The sequence below is a fragment of the Leptosomus discolor genome, chromosome 5 (genome assembly GCF_034619465.1).
Source record: "Leptosomus discolor isolate bLepDis1 chromosome 5, bLepDis1.hap2, whole genome shotgun sequence".
Classification (NCBI taxonomy): domain Eukaryota; kingdom Metazoa; phylum Chordata; class Aves; order Leptosomiformes; family Leptosomidae; genus Leptosomus; species Leptosomus discolor.
The window spans coordinates 59,527,731-59,547,546 of NC_141395.1; the positions used below are offsets into that span (position 1 = coordinate 59,527,731).

Here is a 19,816-nt window from a genome sequence, read left to right on the forward strand (position 1 = left end):
TCCTGAGAGGAAATTTGCTCTCGCTGCTGTGTATGAAATCACTTTCATGGTTCATCCTGCTACCTGCGAGCAGCGGAGCGGCAGCGCTGCACGGTGGTAGGCAGGGCTGTGGCTGCCCAGCAGAGCTGCTTTGTGCAGCGTCGGGCTCTCAGGGATGTGCCTTCTGCAGGTCAGTGGCTGTGCGGCATATTTTTGCTCCTTTCTGCCAAAGAACAGGTGGCCTTTAAAGATACAAATGTACCCCTAGAAACAATTTTGATAAGGGCATGACTCTGAATCCCTTGGCTTCTGTGGTTGAGGTCGGTGACAAATGGATTGGGACCTGGGTCCGGAGGCAATGTTTCTGTTAGACACTTTTGTGTTTTTTGAAGAGCTGTTTCTTCCTCTGCCTCTTTCAACCTCTGGAAATCTATTGATAGATCACATCCAGGAGTACATCTTTCCTTGCATTCTTTTTAAACTTGGTTCATGGACTCCTATGTGAATTTTGCCATCTTGAGTGGATATTTTCAGCTTTCCTTACCTCCCTCCCCCTCCCCCCTTTCTTTTAAAAAAACTTCTAATTTTAATTTGGAAAAAATTTTAATTTTGCATACTGACTGTCTAGGACCATATGGATCTTTAATACCCTTCACAACATGACTATTTATATTTATAAATTAAATTAGGAGAACTTCAAAGGAGGTGTTGCTGCTTTTTATATCAATAACAAGTTTTATTTTCTAAACTTGTTGAGAGTTTATTTACATAACAGAAGCTTGCAACTTCCCAGGAGTTCCTGGGGCCTACTAGGACAGTGCTACATTGCTTTCCAGTTTCTGGAGGGCTTCTCCGTGTTTGAAATCCCTCTACTTTTTTGTAAGAGCCCTTGCCCTGTTGGCAAGCTGTCAGTGTACTGGCACTTCTTGCACTGGTGAATCTCAAAGGCCTCTACAAAGCTGGCCACAGTGGAGCAATGCCACCCCCAGACAAGGTGGGTGGAGGAGAGTTTAGGGAAAAGCTTAGCACAGACATGATCTAAGACAATAGCAATCCTGCAGGTGTTTTATGTCAGTACATATGCAAAGTATTTGGCCTGAGCACTCAGTCCCTTGCAGAGGCGCTGGGCTCGGGATGCCCTTTGCACAAGTTGTGGTGGCAACAGCCCTGCTACAGACTGCATGCTGCCTGAGCCGTCCATCCTGTCCCCTCCAAGCCAGAACATGGATCTGTTCCTATTGCTGTCTCCAGCTCCTGGGGGCTGCTGGATGTGCCAGCCTGAGTTTTGGGCACAGGTGATCGATCCGAAGCTGGCACATTCCCAACAATCTGGGCAGATTTATCTGTAATAGGATAACCGGTCTCTGTTTCAGCATTTCTGATGTGTTCGTCGCTGTAGTTCGGCATCGCAGGGTGTGATCCTCACAGTGGGTCCTCTTTGGATAATATCTGTGGGTTATCTTTGTTAAATCAGGGAGCGGAAAGGAAAATCCGAGATGAAGAGAGGAAGCAGAACAGGAAGAAAGGCAAAGGCCAGGCATCCCAAGCCTCGTGTAATAACTGTGAGTAAGACAGGTCTTTCTGTTTTGCAGCTAAGTCATGTTTAACATGCCTCCTCTCATAACCATGTTTCCTTGTGATCCTCCTAGCAGCTGAAGGGAAGTTGAGTGCACTCCCTCTGCAAAAAAAGAGTGATATCACCTTTTTCAAAACAATGGCTGACCTGGATTCCCAGCCAGTTCTCTTCATACCGGATGTTCACTTTGGAAACCTACAAAGGACTGGACAGGTAGGAAATGGTAATGAGACATGCTGGTGCCCACCTAACATCTGGTGCCTGTGCTCTGAGGCAGGTCTTAGGAAAATACATCTGCTGTTCCTGGGGTCTGCTTGTTTCAGCTCTTGTTTTGGTAAATGCAGCTCTTGGTGAGTCCCAAAAAAGACCTTACAAGAGACAAGAGCCTTTCCAAGTTCTGGGTGCGCAAAAGGAATTTATACTTCATTAACAACTGACTAGTTTGTGTTTGTTATTATTTTGCTATTCTTTTGCTAGGAAGTAAGAATGGAACAAATAGACATGAATTTTGAAACAGCAGGTTTATTTGTGACTGAAAGGAAGTCTGGTTTTGAATGTGCTATTTGGCTTGATGAAATGAAGTGCCACCTTGTGGTAGCAGAGATCCCCCTCCCTGTGACAGCTGAAAACAAAGACCAAGCTCGTACATATGTAAGAAGGTCCAGAGTAGGCTCACTAAACACCACTGCCTATTTTCTGTCGGCATCACCTAGAGATATGGGAATTCCTTGGAAGGAGTTCCTTTACTCCACAAAGTAAAATCTATCATGCCAATGTTAATATTCAGTTTTGACAGTCATTATCACCAATAAATGTGAGGAAGTATTTACTGACTTGACTCCCTTAAGACCTACTTTATTGCTTGCTGGGAAATTGCAAACCTGAATGGGAGGGTCAGTTCTGACAATTTTTTGAATATGAACCTGTTATTAACATCTCAGGGAGTAGAATGAGAACCTTTATGCGTGTGTTTATAAAGCCAAATAGTGGATGGGGAAATTTTATATGCCTCTTGCTGCAAAATATTAAAATAATGAAGATTAAATGACACTAAGTGTTGGAATTGTAATTTATTTTAAAGCAGTGAGAATTGTGGTAGAGCAAAGCACAAAGAGCACAGACATTGCAATCACAGCTGTCACTGACTTACTCTCCAAACTTGGAAAGACGCCCACTCACCTATCAGTGGTGGGTACCTTCTGTCCTCATGGCTTTCAAACCAGAATATGGATTTGTCTTGAAACAGAAGAAGGTGGAAGCATTCCTTGGCCTTCCAGTACTTAAAGGGGGCCTACAGGAAAGGTGGGGAGGGACTCTTTAACAGGACAAGGGTTAATGGTTTCAAACTGAAAAAGAGGAGATTTAGATTAGATCTTGGGAAGATACGTGAGGGTGGTGAGACACTGGCACAGGCTGCCCAGAGAAGCTGTGGCTGCCCCCTCCCTGGCAGTGTTCAAGGCCAGGCTGGATGGGGCTTTGAGCAACCTCGTCTGGTGGAAGGTGTCCCTGCCATGGCGGGGGGGGTTGGAACTAGATCATCTTTAAGGTCCCTTCCAACCCAAACCATTCTGTGATTCTACGATACGTAATCCTGTAAATAATTTTCTAAACTAGCTGGAAGATACCTCGGGCTGCTAGCTCTTCAGTAATGTTCAGCCCTGTCTTTTACTGCTGTATAGGTTGCAGTATCTGCATTCTTGCTATCCTGAATTTTCCAATTATTTTATACATTACTTAGTATAAGAATGATTTATTATAACAATAATTATTATTTATGACTGTTTTATTATGAAAGTGTTGCCACTCTCAGGTCCTGGTCATAGAATGACTTACAGGCCTCAGCTTTGTACACACACACGCCTGAGTTATTATCATTGTACAGGTTCAGAAGTGAAGGCTCCAAGCGAGAGCCGGGTGTGCTCTGAGTCTTGCCGGCACAAGTGCTGGAAACCTGCCTGAGATGCCTTGTTCTGCCCCAGCAGAATGCAGGGCTCCGGTGCCCTGTCCTCGCCCCATGCTCGCACAGTAACTAAGCAGCTGGAATGCTGGTACACTTGTTGGTGCGGACCCGTGGTGCAGGCACATTGTGAGGAATTTGGATGACTGTTCTGTAAAGCCTTTGACAACAGACTGTGGTTTTGTATCTCCCCTGCTACTGTTAGCTGTGTTTGCTGCTGTTGTAAGTTTGGTCCCAGTGACTGTGAGCTATACTGATTTACGCAAAACAATGTTCTGGGCTTCAGCTTCTGCCCACAGCCTGTGCAAAAAAGTTCAGCTGTACCATTAGTAATTGTGTTTCCATTAGGCCTGTAATTTAATGTTGGTCTTTATAGTTTAATTAGATTTTCAGACAGTATTAAATACATACAAAAGCTTGTGAGTGTTGTGGCTTAAATCGTATTAGGGGTAATTTAGGTGAGTAGTGATCTGATTTAGAGGATTGTAAAATAACTGGGAAAATGATCTAAACCAGGGGAGACAGCAAAGTCTGTCAAAATGCTTTGATATATTTCCACAAGATGATATTCAACAGAAGTTTTTCTAAGCCACACTTTTTCCAGATCACAATTAGAACCAGAGATGTTTGTGTTTTATAGAAGGAAAAGGATTTTTAACAGATGAAAAACTGCAATCCACTTGCTGTCTTTTCTCCCTTTTGAAGTTATTCTGTTAAGCAGGTGTCTGAGTTTTGGGAATAATTGTTGGTTTTTTTTTCCACCTTTCTAGGTTTACTATAATACAGATGATGAGAGAGAAGGGTAAGACATTTATTGTTTCACAAGCTTTGCAGTTAGCATTTCAAACTCATAGAAAGCAGGCACAAAACAAAATCAGATAAAACTGATCCCTTTTTTCCCCCTTCCCTCTAGTTCTTCCATCGCTAATGGTAGGTGGATAATATGTAGAACTGGTAGAGGGAGGTTTATTTTATGGTAACTTTCTTTTCCTTCATGTGAACTGGCTGCTTTTTATATCTATTTTTGTATTACATTTCCAAGTAAAACAGTTTAAAGCGCTATAAGGTTCAATTCAGGGACAGGACAATATATTTGATTAAAAAGTGCCTTTTATATATATAAGAGTTCTCAAATAATTTAAAAATCAGGAATTTTTTAATGAAGCACTGAACTTTACTGCGTTCGTGAAAGCTGTTTAGCAGCGCACGTGTGCTTATGCGAGAAATACAGGAACTGTAGAGAGAATGCCCAAGTGCCAGAAGAGAAAGGCAGAAAGAGAACGGGAGATCCTGGAAGGGGGGAGGGTTGGAAATGGGAGCACCTCCTATCTGGCTTTGGAGGGACTGGAAGAATTGCAGAAAGTCTCTAGTATGGTTAGAGATGTCATGAAATAAGGGCTTTCATATGTGTGGCTGAAGTTCAGACAGTGTTAACTGTAACGTGTGCAAGCCTCGTACTTCTATAAGTTGCTTGAATCCCAAGTGAGCCTCCTCAAATCTGAGAGTTTGGTGTAAGAGAGTAAGACAACTGCACTCACATAAGCCTGCAAAAAGTGGCCTGTGGTAGGGAGTGGCCAGGAACCAGCTAACTTTGAAAACACGAGGCCCTTTTTGTTTCTTTTATGAAGCTAATGTTCTTCATAAGGCTCATGGCAGAATTCAGGAAACAAGGGGGTTTATTGCACCAAGCACATTGGCTTCAGTTCAGTCCTCCAAGACTAAAAGGAGACACTAAATCCTGCCAGAGCTACACCGAGGGGAGCGGGCAGCTGTAGTGCCTTCAGCCTTCATCTTCCCAGGCAGTGTCGCAGCTTCAGGCTGGATCTGGCCCAGCATGTTATTCCTTTTGAACTTGCTGGCTTGTATGGTCTCGGACTTTAGAAATATTGCTGGTGTTTCCTGAGGCTGACTCCTTGACCCCAAAGAGGAGGTGAATCAATGTGTAGATGTGGGTTCAGCTCCTTACTTAGCTGTTTCTTCCTCCCCAACACCCTTCCCTCAATATTTAAACAGTTAAGGCCTTTGGGGTTTTCAAAGTAGTGTGTAACATTGGAGCGTATTCCTGTCACCTATCTCAGACAGTCAGTCTGGGCAATTTGAAAGGCGTAGAGAGTTCAGATAAGCATCAAAAGCTAAATCCTTGCAGTTTCTGGTCTGGTGCTACTTGCGTAGCTAGGTGGGGGTTTTGCCAGCGTACAAAGTTGAGTCATGACTGCTGCTGTTTTGTCCTGTCCTGCTGGGAGCACAGTTTCACTGTGACATGGTCCCTGTTGTGTGTTTTCTAGTAGCAGTGTCCTGGTCAAAAGGATGTTCCGGCCTGTGGAGGAGGAGTTTGGTCCGTCCCCTTTGAAACAAATAAAAGAAGAAGCCCTGAAAAGAGGTAACAGTCAATTTTTAGCAGTTAAAAATAATGCTATGGGACTCTTGCCCTCAAGCTGGGAGGGGCAGGTGTGGCTCAGACCAAGTTCACGTAGTGCAAATGTGGGGTAGATGGGAGAAGAGATCATACGCTTGCCAGTATACAAGGAGGCATTTTAACAAATGCTGGTAATAAAAGCAGAAAAAAAAAAGCAAGCACTGTGCTATCTCAAGAAGGGATCAGGACACAAGCGTATGTAAAATATAAAAGAGCTAGAAATTTGCTTGGTCCTTGGCCAAGCTACATAGTTCATAAATGTTCCAGTAGCAAATCTGTGGTTGTCTATTTTTAACTTTTGTTCATCTTTTCTGTTCTGACTGGGATCACAAGCAAATATGCAAGATGCACTGGGTCAGATACAGAGACCTTACACAGACGAGCTCCTGCTGACTGCAGACTTATATTAGCCTGAATAAAATCTCAGAAATTTCCTACCCAATTAGAAATATAGGGCATGGAGAGACATCTTGCAGCAGACCTAACTGAACTGTTTAAGAGTTTGTTTCCCTTAACTGTTTTTACTGCCCTGAGTGAATGTTTTCACAGTCACGTTTCATATGCTATACCAGTCCCACTCCTGTTTTCCAGTCTACTATAGTGAAGCCGAAGTTGAGTAACATTGAAACAATGGTTTAGGTAGAGCTGTTAAACTTTGCACTGAAGGTAAGGATGAGCAGATGGTGTTTTTGTCCACAAAATCTGCTTTGTGTACAGTCACTTCCAGTGCAGTGATATAGGTGATAACTTCCTACACTGCCACAATTAGACACCCTGGGGAATATTTGCCGTTCCTTCAGTCTGATGAGTTCTGTTGTGTAAGTTTATTGGAGGCTCCAGGCGGTTGACGAACTTATATAACTAATACTTGCAAATGTTTTGAGGTTCACCCATCAGTTTGTGAGACAACAAAGCAACAAGGTACAGAAGTAAGCTCAATTGTTCTTAGATGCACCATTTGTAAGACTCACTAGAGCTTTATAGAAACAACGTCCCATGAATCTGCATTTGGAAAGTTTCGCTATTGGTTAGGGTGGTGTGCTTAAACCGGGGGAAGCATACAAGGTTACAGGATGGAGACTGATATCTTCCTGGAATAAATGTGAACATACTCTTCTTTTAATTAAATCTTCGATTAATTATGTGAGGTCAGCACCGACCACAGACTTGCATCTTGTTGACTCAAGGCCTTGACTAAATTCACATTATCAGGGCTCCATCAAGCAGAAGGGGACAGCCATAAGGGCTACCTAAAGAATGGTCATTTCCTGCAATTTCACCTGGGTTTCCCAGCTGGAAGCCTGGAGAGTTGCCTGCAAGGAGATGTTGGTTTACTTTGATTATTCCTGTCCTTTGCTGTGGTAAGTTGTTTTAATATCATCCAGGACTTGCAACCATTTCAAGGGGAAGATTTGAAAGGGAAAAAAAGAAGTTTTTCAACTGGTGGCAAAACTATGTTAAATAATTACGTCCAGGAGAGGCATGGAACCAGAGAAGCTGAGGGATGCTCTCTTCACATCCCCTTCCTGTTCAGTGTTTCTTGCAACTTGGACTATGCTGGCTGGAGGCCAAGCCTCTTCCAGCGTGGCCTTTGCTCTGGCGGACTTCCTACAATCGGGAACCCTGCATCTGGGATTGTGCTGATGAGCGCGGCTCAGCTGAATCTGCCCGTTTGAAAATACTGTCTTTGCCACAGGAGTCACCGGGTATTAAAATGTTCTACTGTTTTTCCCAGGCTTAGCCATACGAGAAGCTTTTTTTCTGCCAGGCTTATTTGGTACAGCAATCAGTAACTCCTAGAGAACAGGTATAGATGGGGCAGTGGTGTAGTGGTTGAGAGAGAGCAGGTCTGATATGTGAAAATATGCATTAAAAGCGAGGTAATCCCAAGGTGGCTCATTATCAGAGCAGGTAAGTAAGCAGGTAAGTAGCACCCAGTGAGGGGTCCAAGCCCAGCTGAAGAACTGAAGTGACAGTGTGTGGCCTAACCTCAGCCTGATGGATCTAATTGTAATACTGTCCAGTGGAAGCAAAGTATTAAGGGGCAGCCTTCAAGAGAACAGGTCTGAAGGTGTTTGCAAACCATCAGTAAAACAAGGTTCATGTTCTCACACAGGTAGCTGTGTCTTTGTGAGTTATTCTTTCATCTCATTGACATCTAAGGGAGGTACAGGTGCCCACCACAGAAATGTAAAGTATGTTAATCTGTACCAAGTGTGCAGTGCAGCTGGTTACTTGGCTAGACTTGTGGCCTTTTCCTGTTTTGAGTTCTCGGTAAGAGTTTTCAAATCACTTTCCCTTTCAGATCTCATGGGGAATTTCCCCTTGATTATAAATCCAGCAGCTGTGTTACAGATCAGCAAGATTTCCAGTCCTGTAGTTCTCAGCTTGAAGAAAGTCATATTTTTGTCTGGATTTTGTCTCTCAGGAAAGTCATGTTAAACTACTCTGAAACATTTTGGATTCATAACAATCAGGGGTTTGTGAACCGTCGCTGTGGAGGACAGCATTCACTCTGTCACCTAGGGAATTTATGCCTGGGCAATTAGTGAAAACTCCAAATGTGGGAAAGGAAAGCCAGGTCACAGCTACCGGCCCTACTTTCCTTGACTAAAATGTGCCACAGCTCTATCCAGAGACCACAAAGGCAGTAGTCATTGCTCATAGGGTGTCAGTCAGAACGTCAGTAATGCCTGGGCTCAGAGCTTCTTAGTGGCCCAGGTCTTACTGTCCCATCATGTCCTTAGTTTCATTTTTGCCACATGTCTTTTGCTTGTCTTCTGCCTTGGCAGATTTGCCAATGGAGAGCCAAGCTGTTAACACTTTTTAAAGAGGCATCTAACATTGTTCTTCTGCGTTCACACTTAAATTCTCAGTTCGGTGGCCAGGCTTCCAAAAATCTTCCAGGTGCCACAACCTTCCGAGCCTTCAGCAAAGGCTGGTTGCCATTCCTCAATTTTGTGAATCAGGGCTATTTCTTAAGTAACTAAAGATAAATTTATTACCCCCATCTTTTGCAATTCCTTTTAACATCTAAAGAGCATTAGGGATTGCAGTGGCTTTCCATGCTGGTAAGAAGGTTAAGAACTGAGGCCAGGTAGTGTGCGGGTCAGACAAATTTGAATTTATATTTTAACTTTCAGTCAAAAATAGCTCATTGGCTGGTACAAGATGCTCCCCCCACCCCAATATTGCAATCTGTACTAGTAAAGTGAGCCCATCTAGGTGCCGTGAGCACAATGACAGCAGGATCAGAGGGCATAAGTACAAGCTGTGTCACATCGATACAGTCATGGCTTGGCATTCAGTGGCAATGCTGCTGAGCCCAATGGAGCCTTTTGCAGCCCCTTTCCCTCTGCCCTGGCTGTGTGTCCTGCTGCGGAGCCGGCCTTCTTTCTGTGGTTATGCCAGCATGAAGGCTTGTGGGGCGGCATTGTACGCCGAAGCAGGGACCTGATCTGTGTGAAGAACAACTCAGAAAAAAGGTGGGTTTTTTCACCCTCTTCTGCTGTTTGAGAGAGTTCATCATCCAGGAAAATTCATTGAGATGAGCCAGAGTAACAGAGCCATAAGGGTGGGGATGAGACAGGGGGTTCTTAAGGCATCACTGTCACCAGAAGTCATTTATGGAAAAATGCCCTAGTGAATCAAAGCCAAGTTTTTCACACCTGTCAGGGGAAAGAAAAAAAACGAACCCCCCATATGTTTACTAATCCTGGCTCTCTGTGTGTATAACAGTGATTCAAGTTCCCCATTATCCTTGTAATGGATCCTTCATTCAGCGTAATGTTGCCTGGCATATCAAGCACAACAGAGAGATTTAAAGCTCAGCACTTGGATTGTATAATGTCCCCAACTTTAACCTCGGACTGAGTGATTTTTCCTCCTTTCAGATACGTTTGTAATTATTAATGCTGGCAGAGGTCCAGGTGTTTGAAAAGCCGGGAGTTACAGGGCAGCCCTCTAGTCAGAAGAAAAGAATTATTGAATTAATAAAAGTGTTAGTACCGGTAAAATTAGCACTTTGAGTGAGTGCTTGCTCATGTAAGTGAATGTATCAAACTTAAGAAAGTTTAACTACTGCCGTGCATTTTTTTTGTTCTCTTGCATTCTGACAGTTATTTAGGTTGTGACCCAAAGTTATCTCAGCTTCTGAGTCCTTTAAAAGGGCGCTCTCGGGCAGGTCCCAAAGAATTACCAAAATGTAGGTGAAAAGGATGTGGTTCTATGTGCCTGTGGTAGCAGTTTTGTGGCTCATACTTCTGAATTACAGATGCAAAAACCCACCATTGTCCTGCTCATCTGGTTTGTAGACAAAGACAGGGGACTGATCTGCCCATGCTTTAAATCTCTTTTTCAATCATTTCAAAACCTGGGCAAAGAAGGTACAGTTCTCTGCAAATGGGCCTGTGTCCGCTCTGCTACAGTCTTGACCCAAGAATTAGCTTCTAAATAATTGCTTCTGTATGAAAACCACCATCATCTCTGTTGGTTCATCTGCAAGTCATCTATTGAGTTGCCTGGTGAAGGTATCTTTTGGACCACAAGGACTAGCAGTTTCAAAAGATATCTTTCTGTCTACCAAAAAGAAAAAAAAAAGATTATTACCAATGTAGTTTGTCACACAGACATAAAATACCTAGCAGTTCATGTGTATTTGTACCTAAAGTGCAGTGTTGCTATTTGAAAAGGCAGTTTATTTAAGGAACAAAATACATTGCGGAACATTTTATTTAACCTGCTACTTTATCGGAGTCATGTGAGGTTATGCCTAAAACACGTCTAGTGTTTATGTTTATTTGCTTTGTAGCTCTCTGCTTTGCTTTTGCTGTGTAACAGCAAGTTTCCTCTTTTACCTGTACAAGTCAGAGAGGGGAGAACAAGAGCTAGAGAGGGCAGGACACTGTGCCTATGAACCACTAAGACCTGGCAGGACATCTGAGGGAGGAAGAGGAGATTTTCAGGAGTACAAATGGCATTTGGGTACCTGAGCAGGGGTGGGCACGCAGGTAAATGCCTGTCTGCCAGCTGTGCTTTTGAATATCTCCCCTGTAAAGTCTCAAATGACTTTGGACTTGTTCTTTCCAGTGTTTATTTTCAGACTGGCCAGGCCCATTTGCAGTCATCCACATGGTAATGTGGGAGAGAACTATTGCTTTTCCTTTTTGTTGTTTTTGCCTTCAAAGGCACAGCTAAAGACAAACCAGACTTGCCTTTTCTGAATGTCCTTTCCCAGCCTTTTGGATGAAGCCTGGAGATGTGCAAGCCGAGACACAGGTTTAGGAAGACCTAGCTTGTGTGTTTTCTCCTATGACCCAGGGACAGAGCCCCAGTGCTTTCTAGCTTCTTTTATTTCAGTAAATGGAGGTTTAAATTCTTGAAAATACAGAGTCCTCGCACTAAATGAAATTTGCTGAATTTTCTTTGTGTGTTTTCAAAGCAACTATGATGTGTCTTCCATGTTTAGATCACTGATGATATGAGAGTATTTTTTTTAAAGTGTAAACTATCTTCAGCACTTCATTTTATCTGTCATGGATTAATATTTGTTTTTCTACTCAGTGTGGGGTGTTTCATCTGTTCAATTGACTGAACCTGCTCCAAGTTTGACTTTTTTTTCTGTTTCAGTGCTTTTGTATGTGAGGAAGGAGACAGATGAGGTGTTTGATGCTTTGATGCTGAAATCACCCACAGTAAAGGGGCTAATGGAAGCGGTAAGTATCCAATGTCCTCACATTGTTTGTCTTTCTTGGCAAGAAAGTCTTGAGGCTTTCAGTGTATTATTGAGATAAAACATAATATAAAGATGAAGTTATTCTCAAATACATTTAAGGCATTTCATGAAGGCTTTCTGGAGCATGGCTCTGAAATGCTGGCATGTTCCAAATTCAGTGCTGTCAGCAGGTTGCTGGGATTAAATAGTGTTGCAGAGCTGATTTATTGGAGAGCTGAGCCTTGAGGAATGGTGGTAATTAACCAGTGTCAGGGAAGCAGAGAGGTGCAGGCTCCATTTTCCAAAATGCTTCTTTCTGAACTGGTGATTCAGAGCCTGTTGGAATCTTCTCCTGCAATGCCCGTTGGTGTGCCCACATCCGTCTTTTAAAAAAGAGGCCCCAGGATGCACGGTTTCTGTGTGAATTTCATATGGCTTTTGTGCAACTGCTGTTCCAGCATGTAAGAGGCAGTTGCTGAGCCAATGCAGTCTAGTCATTCCTATCTCCAGTTTCATATTCCTTCTCTAGCCCTCACTCCCAGAGTGAGCTACCTACCAGCCTGCCTCTTTGGTGCTTTTTTGACTTGTTTTTTTTTCTTGTTAACCATTAGCTGTGATCATGAGTGGCTGTTTCAACATTTAATCCTGTTTATATGAGCTGATGGCTAGTAGATGTGTAGATGTGAAATTTGTTGAGGGAAGAGTTAAGAAGCAACCACATGTCTCACTGCTTCGAGGGGACTAATGTGAGATTGACAGGTGGGATGCTGAGTTGATTTCTAGCCTTGGTTACACGTAGGAGAGAAGATGGGAATGGATGAAAGTGTCCCTAGAGAGCTCAGCTGAGTGCTAGAAGTGTGTATATTCATACTCTCCTAAAACTGTCTCAGTGTCTGGTTGCATGTACCGGACCCTTCAAATGCAGAAAAGATTAAGTTACTTGGTCAATATTTGGCCAGTAGCAGAAGGCAAAAAAGGATTTGTGGGTTAGAGAAGTTGTTTAAAGCACCTGTTCAAATTAAGGTATCTCTGGGGAGAGTCAGCTGCATTCTAAGGATGTCCTAACTGTGCTTTTGCTGGTACTGTTTGTTAGCTGTGACTGCAGCTCAGTTGTTAGGCAGAACACACATGTATAATAAAAGCCAGGCCTCACTTGAAGAGGCTGCAGTCTGATTCATGATAAACAGTAACGCGATTTCATTTCGTCTTTGTGTGGAAGTTAAAAGTATGTTATAATCCTTCTATAACCCTTCAAGCTAACAGGAATATTTTATCTCCAGTAGTCTGTGCCTCTTCATGCCTGTTCTCCAGCCACCAAGTAATAATAAAAACAAAGCTGGTGCAGAAGCAGGAGAGATTTCTGCATTCCTCTGTCAGCACAGCTGCTCGCTCAGTGGCATGTTTTCGGCACCAGAGAAATCTGATCTGTTGTAAAGTGTCCCAGTTCACTGGAAGGAACACATTCAGAAAATTTTAATTCTCTTTGGTAGGATATTGTGGATACATCAATGTCAAAAAGCTGTCAAACTGCATATTCTTGAATATTTTCTCTACAGTCATTTCAGCAAATCATATAATTCTGTAATTATGCACATCCTAAATGCTCAATTCTAAACTTGTTACTAAGAACTTAGAAACTTGGGCTTTAAATATTATAAAGCCCTAGATCTAAAGACAGCACCAACGATCCTGAATCATACCCTACTTCTGTTTATGGATTTCACTTTTTTTGTTAATCCGTATTCCTAGTCTTTGGCTTTCTACTAATTTTCAAATGATTAATGATATTGTTTTCCCAGATGCTATGTTTATTTTATTCTATTCTTTCGTATACCCCTATTCCAGTTAGATTTCTTCTCAGATTTCTTTCTTCTGGCAAATACGTAGAGGTTGCAGATTTCAGAGATACAGGACATCTCAGAAAGTGATGCAAATGTTTGATTTTTAAGATGTTTGCATCCTACACTAGTCAGTCTTGATCAACAGAAAATAGTGAAAACAATTGCTTATCACAGAACATCACACACATGTGGTGACTGACCAGCTCTAAATCCTGCTCTCAGCCTGATTCAAAATCATGTTAACTCTGTGGATCTCAGGAGGTACCCCAGTCTTACATTGTGCAGAATCATATATTTGTTCAAATTACAGAAGGTGATCTAAATTGGGAAATTCAAACATCTCCCAAAGTCTTTCTAAAATTAAAAGCTAACAGCTGAGCTCAGTAGAGCTTGCTTAGACCAAAGTTCATTAGATACCTGTCTATGTATGTGTCCTTCCATCCAATGTAGGGCAACAGACTAGGCCATTCCATAGAAATACATTGGCAAAGTTGTTTTCCTACGTGCCTTGACGAGCCTGGATGTTGCCCTTTCTGTCTTACTGACTCTGGCAGAGAAAGCATTTCTGGTGGCAATCAGATATGTGCTGCAGACAAGGTTGCCGTGCCAGGGGACTGCAGCCCAAAGGGTAACCCAGACAGTTATTTCAGTGCCACTCTGAAGGCTGTCCCACTGCTTCAGGCCTCCTAAGGGAAGGAAAGAATTCTCTGCTCAGAAGATTGAAAAATGAACAATGGAGATGATAAAGGAAAATATTCTTCCAAATAAAGATATCTTTTTAAAATTTACTATAGCCTGCTTGGGGTCAGGTGAGAAATCCTGTTGTTTTATATGGAAGTTGGCGGTAGTGGTGTTCCCCTAGAGTTGGCAACAAACGTGTTTCCGAAGAGGGTGTTAAGTGAGATGCCCTAGCAGATGCTAGCGCTCTGCTTTCTCGGATTCTGCAGCAGGACTTAGCACATTTGCATTGGAGACTTGTTTTCTGAGCCTGTGAGGGGGAGGCTCTACCCGCACTTCGAGCCTTGCTTCCACAGCTCGCTGTTTGGTATAATTGGTTGAATCCTTAGGGGTTCCTGAGAAATGTGCTTATTCAGTCAGCTGGAAGTCTGTTGCAAAGCTCACTAATCCCTGCATGTTATATGAATCCTACACCTGTCATAGGCAGTGTGACAGGCAAGGCTTTCTCAGCCCTACCTCTCATAGCTTATGTAGGAAGTGTGTCCCAGAGTCCCAAACCACTTTAAGCAACATTTGGAATGTGTGAGTGTTAGGTATCCCAAATATCCTAGGGAAGTTTTGTGCTGGAACGTGCAGAATGCTGTATATTAGCTGCTATTAAACCTCCTTGGCACAAGAATGTTTCTTCCTGCTTGTTTATTTGCGTGGAGTCAGTGAAAAGTGTCTTCAAGTACTGATCTTTACACTATCACTAGGCTTCAGAGTTAACAACCCAGAGAGGAAGATAGATCGTTTCCTCATGTTTGCACCGTTGTGATGTTTTCTGCAGTTTCAGGTTGCAGTTTGTAAAGGATTTTTTCAACAATCTGATGAAAAGGAGCCATTTTTAGTATTGCTTTACGTGAAAGCTTAAATTCAGGGGTACAACAAACCCACAGATAAAAAAGTTCATCACCAGATTGCTTATCTGACGTTGTTCTATTCATGGTAAGCAAAGCTAGAGGATAAGAAAGAATAAAAGGAGAACAGGGAAGTTTCTCTGGAAACTTCTCTAAGACAGTCAAGATTTGCCCCCACAGTGTGGCACCTGGGTACCCCAGAGGAGTCACCAGCCTCAGGTCAGGCAGCTGCCCTCCATGGGCAGCACAGGATGGGGCATTGAAGGAAGGGAGGCTTGGAAAGCTGGTGGTAGGCAGGGGTAGAGTGGGGCAAGGTATGGGTACCTGCACAAGTGCTTCTGGGTGATTCCTTCTACCTGGGATCCTGCCTGTGGGTTTATGTGCGTAGGCTGGGTCAGGCGTTCACGAAGGCTGGGTGGGGCAGCCTGTCCCGTCTGCTCTGGAGAGTAGCTAGAGAGTAGCAGGGATAGGTTAGGACATTCTACACAGGGATACAGCAAACCCTGGGTTCAAATCACCCTTGTTCTGCCCTGTTGGAGAAAAGACTTGGACTTGCTCCAGATAAGACGAGCATGTTACAGAACTTCTTTGCAGGATGCATTTCCACCCTGCGCATGTGGTTACATAGCTTTTCCGTAGGCTACATGGAGCCTTTAGCACAGGCTACATAGAGCTCAGAGTGAAAAAGGTGGGGTTTATAGTCTGATAGTGCGGATGCTTATGGGAGATATAGACAAGTGGGGTGAAGCTTCTCTTCTCATGAGTGTAGGAAGCGGACCACTCTCCACAGCAGGGAGAGTGTGACCGTACAGCATATGAGCTTGCGCAGCCTTGATGCTGAATTAGGCCTCTCCCAAGGCAGGTGAGAACATGGAACCAGGACTACCACCAGTGTCTCCAGCCCCATATCCAAAAGGGCAATGAAACATGCTGGTGCAGGTAAAATTGAAGTAGCAAATACAACCCACAATTTAATTTGTATTTTGTTCTCTGCTAGGTGCAAAACTTAGGGAGTGTCTGGGTCCAGTGTACCTTACCAGTTACTCCTTATTGACCCTTGTTGGTTCTTCCAAGTCTTGGAATTACACTATACGCTTCAAGTACAAAATTGTATCTTAGGTAAGAAGACAATTATGCAAGTATAGGTGATGTAGGCAAGTGTAGGCTAATTAATTCTCTCAGGGAATCCTGGCTGTCTGAATGGGAGCCATGCTTGGGGTTCAGCCTGTGGCTGTTGAGTCTGCCCTTGGTGCTGAGTTTATCCATTGCTTTTATTCCATTTTCTGTTTCATGATAATTGCTTTAATTTACTTCTCTAAAATACCACTTTTTCTCAGTGGAAGTCTGAATGCAAACACAAAGAAAGGATTTTACAGTGACTGATGTTTGGCAGTCGTTAAATGGATTTATAATTGTGCATTTGAGTTCTCTAATGCAGAAGATAAATAGTCAGCTGTTTAGCTGCAACTTCATTTCACCTGAGAAGAGCAGAAAATTTACTTTGGTTGGCAGTAGAGTACCACAGAACATTAATCACTGGCAAAAAGTCATTTTTCCATTAACTGTTTTGCCTTTTGGGACAATCCTTTTCTAAAGTATGAGCTGAGAGACCTGTTCCCTCAAAAAAGAATCATAATTTGGAAAGGAAACCTGGCTCAGGTGGAGTGCTCAGGGGCACCATCTCCATGAGGACACCACAGGCTCGCTGCAGAATGGATGTCCAAAAAAGTTACTAATACTCTGCTGCAAAGCAATGCCAAAGTGAAGTGCTTGTTAGTGTTGGTCATTCGTCAGCTAAGTAGTTAAAAAGTTTTCCTATATTTTCTGCTTTATCGTTTGGGTAGCTGTCAAGAGGTTTATTTTAGAAGTCCTTCACCTTGTTAACACACTTCTCTGCGGCATCTTGTCTTGTTATCTGTACATTTAGATGATGCTTTGTGAGCCAAATAGTGTTCTCATTTTGCCACCCTAGTAACTAGACTGAGTCACCCCCCCAACAATACAGAAGCTTCCTAATCCTGTGTGTAGCATGTTTATAGCCTTCTCACAATAAAAGGTACCTTGAGGATACTTTTCAGACAAAAGAAGTACCATGGAGGGTCCTGTTAGCTTAACAAACCTTGAAATGCCATTGAGAAATAGAAGTGTGCACAGTTTTTTTGTTGATCCATCAGTCCATCAGCTCCTGTTGTGTTGCTATTCATCTGCCTTTTCGCCAGTGGAAGAAGCCTTTGCTTCCATGAGCCCAGAAAATCAGTATAAGGAATGACAGAAAAGCGGCTGATCAGATTGAAATTCCCTGGTAAAATCTGAGGCTGGGAAGAGTGCTGACTCCTTGAGCAGAGCATTAGGAGATGCTGAGGCAGTTTTGATGACTCACACCCTATGAAAACTATAGGCTCCAAGTTTCTGGATGGAAACAGTTGTGATTGTTTGATCAAGATGTTTAGGATAATTCCTCCCCGAATCATCCTTAAATGAAGCTATGGTATGGTTGTGAGTGACTTTTCTGTATAGCTATCCTGTCAAAGTTAGCAGAGATAGTGTTTTAATGCCTTATGTAAAGTGAGAGGTGATAATTTTATATTTCTCATTAGTCTTTAATGATATTTCTTTTATTTTTATGATTTCAGATCTCCGAGAAATATGGGCTGCCAGCTGAAAAGATTGCAAAACTTTATAAGAAGAGCAAAAAGGGGTAAGTAAGCTAACTAACTAGGAGCTATTGCAGGATCCTTTAGACATACTCAGAGATCCCAACTATGCTTGGGGCCTCAGCTTGCTGGGCAGTATAAACACTTTTACGAGACATGCCCACATGCTTTAAATCCTAATGTCTGTGGAGACAGCAAGGGGTGGCAGAGGAGGAAACATGAATCTTCAGTCTATATTCATAGGCTTACTGTAAAGAAATAGAGTTTGTGTTTGGAAAACATATTTGGATAGAGTCCGTTTTGTAGACTATATGCTTAATAACATCATGGAGCACTAGCATGGGAGAGGTGCAGCCTTTGCTGTGAATGCAGTGTGGAGTTTCCCTGCAGTGTTAGGAAGAAGTAGGCCACTGTCCGAATCTGAAAGGCAGGCAGGCAATGTTTGCTGCAGGGTTTCAGCTGAGTAAATTTAGACATGAGCATCACAGCTGTGATTTTAGAGTAGCTAGGCTACTACTCCTTGCCATAAAACTAAATCTAAATCTCTCCACTTTAACTTCTTTTTACTTCTAAATAACCACAATATAGTAATGATATTTTAAATCAATCATATATTTTCATCTGTAATTTTAGTTTATGGCATTGTTGTGTCTGGGGATTTCTTTAGCTTTTGAGAAGACAGGTAACACTTCTATTGTTTTGCTTCTTTCTAACACTGTTTCTAAGTGACGTGTTTGTTGAAACACTTTACCATAAAGAGTGAGAAAAACATTCGTATACACTTCTAATAGTTGTGGTCGGTATTCTCACGTCCAAGCTGAGTTCTAGGCTTGTGAGCTGTGTGCAAAGTACATACTACACTGCTTCCCTGTGTTAGCACTTGCACCACAGCGGTGCAGCAGCTCGCGCAAGGTGGTGGAGGAGTGACACGGAGGTGTACCTGGGAGGGTCAGCACCAGGCACGGGAAACACCAGCTAGCTAGGTCTGCCAGGGATCTGGAGTGCAGCTCCCCGTGTAGGCAGCTTAAGCGGGTTAACATCCCAGCACTGGCATGTCCCTCACCGTAACTACTTTGGCAAGGGGCAGCCTCCAATCCAAAGACGATAAGGGACAATGGGGCAGATCTTGATGATGATTCCCACTATTGTTCCTGAGCTGGCATGTGCTGGAGACTGGTTTTGCATTGTAGTGAAGCAAGCGCGTGCGGTGGAGTGCATGGCTTTCCCTTTCAGTGTCCTGGTACATAAAAATGCTGATTTTTGCCTTTGTCACCAGTATCTTGGTAAACATGGATGACAACATTATTGAGCACTACTCCAATGAGGACACGTTCATCCTGCACATGGAGAGCATGGTCGAAGGCTTCAAGATCACACTGACAGAGATCTAGCCTCAGGCAGAGCCTTTTTGTAAGGAACCACAGCATTTCATCCTTCTTGGAAAGCAGAAGATTCCCCGGGAACTTGACAGACATTAATCAGAGAAACTGTTACAAGACTGCTTTGAAAATACTGTCCATTCTGCACTTGTGCAGCCACTGCATATAGACTTGAGTTTGTCAAGCACAAGGCCACTCATGTTAACCTGGTCCCTTATTTATTGTTCCCCACTCTCTAGTGTACAAGCAGTTACCAGCCCCCAGATTTGTAACCAGATGACTCACTGCAAATGTGAAATGCAGCATTTTAATCCATGCTTTAGTGTGGACAAGCTCATTCTAAAACATATTAAGGAACCATGCTGGTCTAGTTTCAGAAATCTGGTGTAAGTCACTTTACCAGTAATTTTCTCTTGCTAAAAAACTGTTGCAGTGCTAAAGTTGGGGAAAGTGGCTGGCAGCGCTCACTTGCTCAGACTGATCCGTATCTCTCTATAGTGTATAGTCTTGCCAAATACCTCTGGTAGTTCTCAGCATGTAGCAATGAGGACTTGTAAGTAAGGCATTCAGCTACAAATGTCATTTGTAAGTAAATGGTAAAGAAACCATTTTAACCTTGTATATAATGTTTATAATATGCAATAATATATTTTAACTACTGTATGTGGGCATGTTTACTGCCACTATGTTTTTGTATGTATTTGGTTTAGGGTTTAACAGAATC

General features: G+C 42.8%; 1 protein-coding gene across 1 annotated transcript in view; it reads left to right on the forward strand.

Annotated features, from left to right (window-relative positions):
- The window catches only part of GRHL2 (grainyhead like transcription factor 2), a 65,473-nt gene extending 46,369 nt beyond the window's left edge, over positions 1 to 19,104 (forward strand). Inside the window, exons 10-16 of the mRNA XM_086466023.1 lie at positions 1,454 to 1,541; positions 1,629 to 1,768; positions 4,283 to 4,314; positions 5,798 to 5,892; positions 11,557 to 11,642; positions 17,693 to 17,757; positions 18,990 to 19,104. Coding sequence (XP_086322149.1) covers positions 1,454 to 1,541; positions 1,629 to 1,768; positions 4,283 to 4,314; positions 5,798 to 5,892; positions 11,557 to 11,642; positions 17,693 to 17,757; positions 18,990 to 19,104 — 621 coding nt within the window. The remainder of the gene's footprint in view (positions 1 to 1,453; positions 1,542 to 1,628; positions 1,769 to 4,282; positions 4,315 to 5,797; positions 5,893 to 11,556; positions 11,643 to 17,692; positions 17,758 to 18,989) is intronic.
- Positions 19,105 to 19,816: the final 712 nt, after the last annotated feature.